Genomic DNA, 9,831 nt, shown 5'->3' with positions numbered 1-9,831 from the left:
AGCACGAAGCTTAGTAAGTTCCCTCATCATACCACATACCATACACTAACATACATAGCCAAGCATATCTGGGTGTCGGCCTCCCCTCCGGTCTATTTCAACCGGATAGCTACTGGGTGCTAGCCTCCCCTTCGGTCTCCTCCAACCGGATAACTGCCTAGCATATTTAGGTGATGGTCTCCCTTGCGGTCTGTTTCAACTGGATAACATGCTAGCATATTTGGGTTTTGGTCAACATGTGGACTTTTGAGCCAGGGAGGGGTAAAATGGTCTTTTACCCTTCTGTGGGATTGTGGAAAGGGGTGTAGCATAGCCTTGAAAACCGTTAATGATTGGAATGATTATTTGTTGTGATTAGGCGAGGCTAGGTCGTCGTTTCGAGATTCAGAGATATCGAGCACATGAGATTCTAGACATCATACGAGGTGAGTCTTCTCACTATACTGTACCTGGAAGGGTACCTATGTGTGAGCGGAAGGTCTGGTATGTTATGAGATATATGCGTTGTATGCTATGAGTTGTCTGTTTCGTATGCGCTATGTATGTGATATGTATGCTATGTTTGATATGGGCCGGAAGGCATTATGATATGGGCCGGTAGGCATTATGATGTGGACCGGAAGGTCAGGGAGTTATGGACCGGAAGGTCAACACGGGTAGGACCGGAAGGTTTACCGGGTTGGGACGGAAGTCCCCTGAGACACATGGACCGGAAGGTCGTGTGGAGTATGGCCTGGAAAGGCGTATGTTTGTAAGTGGTATATTGGGGAACTCACTAAACTTCTTGCTTACAGTGTTTATGTGTAATGTGTTTCAGGTACCAGTGAGGACCGTGGGAAGGCGCCGACATAACTCGTACACACACAAGTGGATTTGGATATGATTGATCTTGGGGTTGATATGTTTTGTATTATGACTATGTTACAGTAGATTTTATGGTTTTTCTTAAATGAAATTATGTTTTAAATAAATGAAAAATTGTTTCGAAAATTTACGTTGTTACAACCAAATTGAAACAAAAACAATCACATCTATGATATTTTTAACAAATAAGAGTTTTTTTTTTTTTTTTTTTTTTTTTTTTTTGCAGATTTGTTTTTAATCACTCGATCATGTGTGCATGGATAATTTGATGCAAGTGACATTTTTTAATCTTAATTGAAGTTGTATATTAAGATTCTAAGAAACTTGCAAATTACACCAAGTGGGTTATTTCAACTAACCTAAACCATTAACCATCTGGGGGGGGGGGGGGTTACATAGCAAGCAGTTATATCATCAAACACATAATCTTCATTTTGACCGATTATTGAGAAATCCAGACCAAAAATTGTTATGAGCATATAATCAAACAATTGGTGTGCAGGGATAATTTGATGCAGGTGACATTTTTTTAATCTGAATTGAAGTCGTTTATTAAGATTCTCGGAAACTTGCAAATTACACCAAGTGGGTTATTTCAACTAACCTAAACCATTAACCATCTGGGGGTTACATAGCAAACAATTATATTGTCAAACACATAAGCTTCATTTGACCAATTATCGAGAAATCCAGATGAAAAACTGTTATGAGCGAAAGGTCTGGTATGTTATGAGATATATGCGTTGTATGCTATGAGTTGTCTGTTTCGTATGCGCTATGTATGTGATATGTATGCTATGTTTGATATGGGCCGGAAGGCATTATGATATGGGCCGGTAGGCATTATGATGTGGACCGGAAGGTCAGGGAGTTATGGACCGGAAGGTCAACACGGGTAGGACCGAAAGGTTTACCGGGTTGGGACGGAAGTCCCCTGAGACACATGGATCGGAAGGTCGTGTGGAGTATGGCCTGGAAAGGCGTATGTTTGTAAGTGGTATATTGGGGAACTCACTAAACTTCTTGCTTACAGTGTTTATGTGTAATGTGTTTCAGGTACCAGTGAGGACCGTGGGAAGGCGCCGACATAACTCGTACACACACAGATGGATTTGGATATGATTGATCTTGGGGTTGATATGTTTTGTATTATGACTATGTTACATTAGATTTTATGGTTTTTCTTAAATGAAATTATGTTTTAAAGAAATGAAAAATTGTTTCGAAAATTTACGTTGTTACAACCAAATTGAAACAAAAACAATCACATCTATGATATTTTTAACAAATAAGAGTTTTTTTTGTTTTTTTTTGCAGATTTGTTTTTAATCACTCGATCATGTGTGCAGGGATAATTTGATGCAAGTGACATTTTTTAATCTTAATTGAAGTTGTATATTAAGATTCTAAGAAACTTGCAAATTACACCAAATGGGTTATTTCAACTAACCTAAACCATTAACCATCTGGGGGGGGGGGGGGGGGGTTACATAGCAAGCCGTTATATCATCAAACACATAATCTTCATTTTGACCAATTATCAAGAAATCCAGACCAAAAACTGTTATGAGCATATAATCAAACAATTGGTGTGCATGGATAATTTGATGCAGGTGACATTTTTTTAATCTTAATTGAAGTCGTTTATTAAGATTCTCAGAAACTTGCAAATTACACCAAGTGGGTTATTTTAACTAACCTAAACCATTAACCATCTGGGGGTTACATAGCAAACAATTATATCGTCAAACACATAAGCTTCATTTGACCAATTATCGAGAAATCCAGATGAAAAACTGTTATGAGCATATAATCAAACAGTTGGTGTGCAAGGATAGTAGAATCGTACCTGTAATAACGCCAACAATTAAAATGAGAACTTGGAAGATCGATAATTGCAAGGGTTACCGCCTGAAGATGGATGTAGATCCTAAAGATCGATGTTGGTAGATCAAGAAATTGGAAGATCGATGAAGGAGTTTTGGGCTGGATTGCTGATTGAAGATGGGAATCCTGATGATGGATTGAGAGAATAATTGGAGGCGTTGTAGAGATGGATGCGTAAATGAGGAGATGTAGAATGAGGGTATCAAAAAGAAATCAATTGTATTAATTATGGTCTTTATTTCTAGCAAATTTGTAACCGAAATAAGCTATGTATGTAAACCAATCAGAAAATTACATTTGGAAATAATAAAATTCTAAAAATCTATTAAAATGCCATGTGTCCAAATCATTGAGGACATGACACGTGACAGAAAAATGGTTTTATTTATTAGTGTGGATATGGAGATGGAGATATTGTCATTGCTAGCAAAATGTTATTTATTTAAATTTTCCTTCTAATATACTGTAACTTTATAACATTATATTAATTATAACATTATATAAATCTTGATGCATCTATGCTAATAAATTCAAGTTTTTATGTTGTTTTCTTTACCAATTCTAATCCAGCAACGCAAAGATTCTTCTCTAGCTTAAGTTTTAAATTTAAGTTATATAATGTTTTTTTAAGTAATGTAAAATATTTATTTATGTTTAATAATTATGTTTTTTATTTAATATAATATAAAAAAAATATGAAATAGTAACCATTTTGAAAGTCAGTGGTTTAGCTGCCAAGACGATGAGTTATTGACTATACCCTTACCTAAGATGGAAATGGGGAATTTTATTTACACTCAAAAATTGCATAATGACACTCACGTCGACTATTTTAAATTGTTTTAAATCCATTTTACCATAAGAGTCTATTATGTTATATATTTACATTTTTTTCCCTTTGGTTTACTGTATTTGTAATGAGATCCTTCTTTCATTTTCTATTAAAATAAATGAATTCAACAAATTTAAACGTACCATTTTATATTTTTTATTAGCATATTAATTTGTATAAATGTTTCAAATTATACCCTACTTACATAAATAGTTTTAAATTATATATTTTTAGCTTTTTTTTCTTATTATATAAACATTCATGCATTACAATAATTTCCATATATTCACCAATAAAAATATAAATGGGATTTATTAAATTATCGTGCAAAATTTTTATTTTGTTTTGATGTTTCGTTTGACCGATGCAACTGAATCTAATTTTAATTTTACTATAATTGGCAACATGCCAAAAAAATTCGTAACCAAAAGAACCATCTGATCATGTTTCTAGCTGTGATGGTTTGGGATGTAGGGAGAGAAAGAAGACAATGCAGTTTTCTAAGAATCCAACAAAAAATTTAGAATCGTTCAAACTCGGATCCAAATCGGAGAAATTGGTCAACTCGGTCCATCTTCTTCCTTCTAGCGTCGTCACTTTTCCTCCGGCTACTACCACTATATATATATATATATATATATATATATATATATATATATATATATATATATATATATATATATATAACTTTCTTGGCATTTTCTACAAGAAATTCCTTCAATCAAAAAATCTACTTTATCATAATATATTTTTGACATTTTCATAGAATATCATTCTATCAGAATTGCATTTTAAAAGAATAAAATTGAGTAAAATAACAAATTATGTTAGAATTAAAAATGAATTAAGTAAAAAAATCAGAATTGAAAATTAAAAGAATCAATATCCCTTAAAATATGAAATTTTCATTAATTAAACATGTGTTTCCTAATTTAAACACATGTCTCCTAATTTAAAGATAGGTAAATCATTTACTTAAAGTAACTAAAACCATTAGTCTCTCTCTCTATAATATATATATATATATATATATATATATATATATATATATATATATATATATATATATATATATATAGAGAGAGAGAGAGAGAGAGAGAGAGAAACTAAATATCCTTTTACGTTTTGTTCATACCAATTTAAGATGATGGCATGCATATAAATTTAACATCTCAATCAAATTTAAATTAAATTGAATGACAATTATCACCATTTAAAATAAGTAGGAAGATAATAGATACAAAAAAGTAATTGAATACTTAAATTTTCATATATAATAATAATAATACTAATAACTTTTTTTTAAATTAAAAGGATGCAATATATATATATATATATATATATATATATATATATATATATATATATATATATATATATATATTTATCAACTTATTTATCAATTTGAATTTTATTAAATTGAAAGGGAGTAAAACAAAAATGATATATATATATATATATATATATATATATATATATATATATATATATATATATATATATATATATATATATATATATATATATATAAAATGTTAATGGGATGTGATGGTTTATCAACTTATTTATCAATTTGAATTTTATTAAATTGAAAGGGAGTAAAACAAAAATGACCACATAAGTGAAGGACTAATAATGTATTTTATAGTTTTAATGTTTCTTTGTAGGTAATAATTATGTAATTGACTATAAAACTTTATAGGGTGTCTAGAAAATTGGTGTGTTTTTTAGCCAATCCATAGAGAAATCAATGATTTTTTTCCCCTCAATGTTAAATTCGATAGTAAAGGTATTTTTCATATGAGAAATTAAATATCCTTTTATTTTTATTTTTAATTATCTTTCTACCCATTTAAAAATATGACAAGTGTCCTAAAATATCATTAATTTTATCTAAACATGACACTTGTCACAATTTCATGTGGGTAGGAAGAAAAGATAGGAAGATATCTAATTTCTCTTTTTGTATTCCTTAATTTTAAAGGGATTTTCTAATATATGTCCTAAGAACACATATAAGAAGTATTAATTAAATACAATTATTATCATAATTAAATGTTAAACACATTAATTATAAGAAATATTACCATAATTAAATATAAAATTCATTAATAACCTCCATAATTAATGTATTTCACATTTAATTATGATAATAATTATGATTAATTAATACTTTTTATAATAGTTAAAAAATCCCAATTTTAAACTCTGATGAAGGCCATCCTTTCATTCCGTTTCTCTAGATTTTATTTTCGACACAAAGGCAAATATCACTTGTAGTTTTACGGAAATACCCCAAAACTTTGACACGTTGGTAGGCAGAGGATGTCATTATTACCTCCAGTTGATTTTTTTTTCCTTTTTTTTTCTTTTTATCACACTATGTCACTATCTGTTCTTAGTTAGAAGTCGCGTTGACTCGGATCTCCTGTCAAGCTCAAGCTCTGTTTTGTTTCCAACATCTTCGTACATCCATCTCCTCTTCCTGTCCATTTTTATATCGATTTCAGATTAAGCCACAAGAATATGCCGATTTCAGATTAAGCCACAAGAAATGGCTTTTTTGAAAGATCCCAATATTTCCCAATCCATCTCCACACTAGCTAATCTGGCAATATCTGTAGCACAAACCACGACCAATTTCAAGCCAGAACTGAAACTACTCGTTCTCACCTTAGAGCGAATCGCACCAATCATTCAGGATACAGTTAATATGAATCAGAAACTAGATCGTCCAGAGGCAGAGTGGAAGATGTTAAGAGATGAAATGCAAAGAGCGATAAAACTTGTTAAGAAATGTTCCAAAGTAAAGTGGAATATCATCAAGAAGTCATCCTACCGACAGAAGTTAAAAGATATCAACGGTAACTTCCTACGATTCTTTGAATTTGAAGTTCAAGCTTTGCAGAGTCGGAACATTAGGGAGACGCTTTTAGAGGTAAACAATGTAAAGCTGAAAATGGACAGTTTACCTTCGGATTTAACGAAAGATACCCGACTGAGAACAGGTGGGGTCCGTAATCGCAGTGGTTCTCTGTCGTCTTCATTCAGAATAGAACAATCGAGATGTGAAAACATGGAAAGAGAAAAGTATGGTTGGCGGGTTCCAGCACTTCCGAGTGGAATTGTACCATTTGACGAGTTGTTGGAGAAGCTGAAGGCGGAGGTTGTTGCAGGTATCGATGGTGGTGGTGATGGTAGTTCAATGGATTATGATTATCGGTCGGTACTGGTTGTTGCCGCTGCTGGCGGATGTGGAAAGACGACTTTGGTGAAAATGCTATGCCACGATCCTGGAATTGAAGGTAATCCATCACATTTGTGACTCATCTTTTAGGGTTTTTAACTATCGTCTCTTACATTCAACAGAAAAATTTGGGGAGAATATTTTCTTTGTGACAGTTTCAGAAACACCCAATTTGATGGTAATCGTGAATGATCTCTTTAATCCAAATTCCTCCGGCCTGCAAGTGCTGTTTGAAAGCAATGAAGATGCAAAAAACAAACTGGAGAGCTTTTTGGATGAGAAAGTATCAGGTCCTATGCTTCTAGTATTAGATGATGTGTGGTCTGATTCTTTCATTGAAAACTTTCAATCTACAAAGAGAGGATGCAAGATTCTGGTCACATCTAGGATTGCCTTTCCGAACTATGATGTATTCCAATTGGACCCTTTAAACCAGAAAGATGCTAAAACTCTCTTTTGCCACTCAGCATTTAATGAATGCGAATTGAGACCCAGTGGAATTATTAATGATAAGCTAGTGAGTCAGGTAAGTTTTCTTCTCTTTCTCTTTCTCTTGTTTTTTTTTTTTTTTTTTTCTTTTGCTACTTGGTTTTGGGACTAACTTGTTTGTGCATGTATTCCTTCCATGTAGATGGTAACATGTTGTAAGAAACATCCACTCACCCTTTCTGTGATTGGCAGAGCCTTAAATGGGAAGGACGAGTCAGTATGGGAATCCATGCTAAGACAGTTATCTCAAGATAGTCCGGTTCTAGATTTACACAAGGATGTACTCATAGGCTTAGAAAGAAGCTTTGATGCTTTGGATGATGAATTTAAAGAATGTTTCTTGGATTTGGGGCTATTCCCAGAAGATCAAAGGATCCCGACTAGCGCCCTATTGAACATGTGGGTGCATTTGTACAAGCATGATGATGATGGTGTGGACACCCTCGCCAAGGTTTTTGAACTTAACCACAGAGATCTTGTCAATCTTATGACAACAGGGTATGTGAGTTAACATCCGAAATCTTTTGAATTTCATTGTTGTAGACTAATCCCTGAATTGTTTAGTTTTGGGAATGAGTCAGGGGCATTAGCTAACTATTGCAACCAACACTTCGTGACACAGCATGATCTGCTGAGGGAACTTGCTATTCACTTGAATGCCAAACTACCTTTACCACAAAGGAGTAGATTGATTATAAATGCACAAGGAGAAGATCTACCCACATCAATTGAAAAAGTCCAAGAACCTATGCAAGCACGCATATTGTCTATTTCCACAGGTTTTTATTCCTTCATAAAGTTTTAAAATGGAAGATGAGGAAGTGTGAGAGTTTGAATCTCAACTTTTTTTTTTTTTTTTTTTTGTATCAACTGATTGCAGGAGAGTCATTTTCCTCACAATGGTGGAACATGAAAGTCCCACATGTTGAAGTTCTGGTCTTGAACTTCATGTCAAATACATACACTTTACCCCATTTCTTGGCTGGAATGCAAAAGTTAAAGATTCTAAATCTCACAAACCATTGTTTATACCCTACAGAAATTGATAATTTTCACCTTCTCGGCTGTTCATACAATTTAACAAGGATTAGGCTTGAACGTGTTGCAATAAGTAGCTCCATTTTACCACTCCTAAACTTGCAGAAAGCTTCATTTATAATGTGTAAAATCGGCAATGCTTTTGAGAAAGTCGGCCCGAATACCCTGCCAGGGTTACTGGAGCTAGAGATCGATTCTTGCCAAGATCTGGACGAATTCCCGGGGATATTATGTACAAGTGTGCGCCTCAAGAAGCTGAGCATCACAAACTGCATCCAGATGAGTGGACTTCCAGAAGAATTTGGCAACTTGACGAGTTTGGAAACACTGAGTCTTGGTTCTTGCATGAAACTGGAAAAGTTGCCAGAATCGATCTCGGGACTTCAGAAGCTAAGCATTCTTGACATTTCAGATTGTTTAAGGTTGAGCAAGTTGCCAGATGAAATAGGAAAGCTAGGTGGTCTACGAGTGATTTACATGACAGGTTGTAAGGGACTCCCTCCTGATCATCTGCCACCATCTGTGAAGGACCTATCTCATACACATGTGGTATGCAATGAACAAATCTCTTATCAATGGCGGGAGTTTCGTAACGTGGAGATACATCTGGTGGAAGAAGATTAATTAGGATAATCTTGATTCTTGAAACCCTGAAAATCATATGGTAATCATCATTGGTCTTCATCTCAAGTTCCCCTCGTTGCTGCTGCTGTTTAGTTGACTGTATCTATATATCCTTCAAAACTGACCTAATAACACTTGCAACTTATGCCATCTCTAATCTTCATAGTTTTCTTGATTTTCTTTTTCATCGTGTTTATGAGTAGTTGTCTTGTAAACCAACCAAAACAAACCATTTGGTTTCTCCAACATGTCAAAGTTGAGGTTAAGTTGAAAGCATTGTATTGGCAATTAAAGTTCTAGAGTCCTTGTACTCCAAGATAAAACATACATATAAAGAAATAGTTTTCTTTGACGATGTTTGTTAGATTTTTTTTTACAAATAATACTGGTTACAATGATACAAAACTATAATAATTGCGATTGCGTGGGAGATTCCACTAGATTTCTGACGAGAAACCGCTGGAGCAATAGTACTTGTTACTAAGGGAGTCGGTGAGGACGGCGACAGCGACGGTGACGGCGGTGGTGTACAACGCCGTCGTGCTTCACTAATCGAATTTTAATGGAACCAACCCGGTACAAATTGATTTTTGGGTGAAGAAGACGAACAGGGATTAGAGGAAGAAAGCTAGAAGGAGACGGAGAATTGGTCCGAAGAACAAAGATCAAAAGACGAGTTAGAACGACAGTCTGAGCGGAGGAAGAGAGATGAGGCGGTGGGATCCGGAAGAGGAAGAAAGAATAAAGAAGAAAGAAAGAAAGAAATAAGCAAAAGCTAAAGAAATTCTACTGGACAAGGAGGGCGGCATAGAAGAATCATGATTGTGGTTTGTGGCAAATGTTTAAAACC

The 9,831-nt window shown here is 34.0% G+C and overlaps 1 protein-coding gene across 2 annotated transcripts; it reads left to right on the top strand.

Annotated features, from left to right (window-relative positions):
- The first annotated feature begins 5,918 nt into the window (after nt 1-5,918).
- Nucleotides 5,919-9,333, top strand: LOC111905935 (probable disease resistance protein At5g66900). Of its 2 annotated transcripts, none has more exons than XM_023901668.3 (5): nt 5,919-6,888; nt 6,953-7,356; nt 7,462-7,817; nt 7,884-8,098; nt 8,200-9,333. In XM_023901668.3, the coding sequence occupies exons 1-5, from the start codon at nt 6,138-6,140 to the stop codon at nt 8,979-8,981; spliced, it is 2,508 nt and encodes an 835-aa protein (XP_023757436.1). In that variant the 5' UTR covers nt 5,919-6,137; the 3' UTR covers nt 8,982-9,333. The 2 variants fall into 2 exon arrangements, with proteins under 2 accessions (XP_023757436.1, XP_023757437.1); XM_023901669.3 differs by having other exon boundaries at nt 7,462-7,821; nt 7,942-8,098.
- The last annotated feature ends 498 nt before the right edge of the window (nt 9,334-9,831 follow it).

This window comes from Lactuca sativa, chromosome 9 (assembly GCF_002870075.4).
Source record: "Lactuca sativa cultivar Salinas chromosome 9, Lsat_Salinas_v11, whole genome shotgun sequence".
In the NCBI taxonomy this organism is placed as follows: Eukaryota; Viridiplantae; Streptophyta; class Magnoliopsida; order Asterales; family Asteraceae; genus Lactuca; species Lactuca sativa.
This window is presented reverse-complemented; position numbering and strand designations above follow the sequence as displayed.

Bases quoted from the DNA above. Each gene is read 5' to 3' on its own strand.
- LOC111905935 (XM_023901668.3), top strand. From the start codon at position 6,138: ATGGCTTTTTTGAAAGATCCCAATATTTCCCAATCCATCTCCACACTA. The intron at 7,357-7,461 runs GTAAGTTTTCTT...CCTTCCATGTAG, and splicing joins ATGATAAGCTAGTGAGTCAG to ATGGTAACATGTTGTAAGAA. The intron at 7,818-7,883 runs GTATGTGAGTTA...TGAATTGTTTAG, and splicing joins GTCAATCTTATGACAACAGG to TTTTGGGAATGAGTCAGGGG.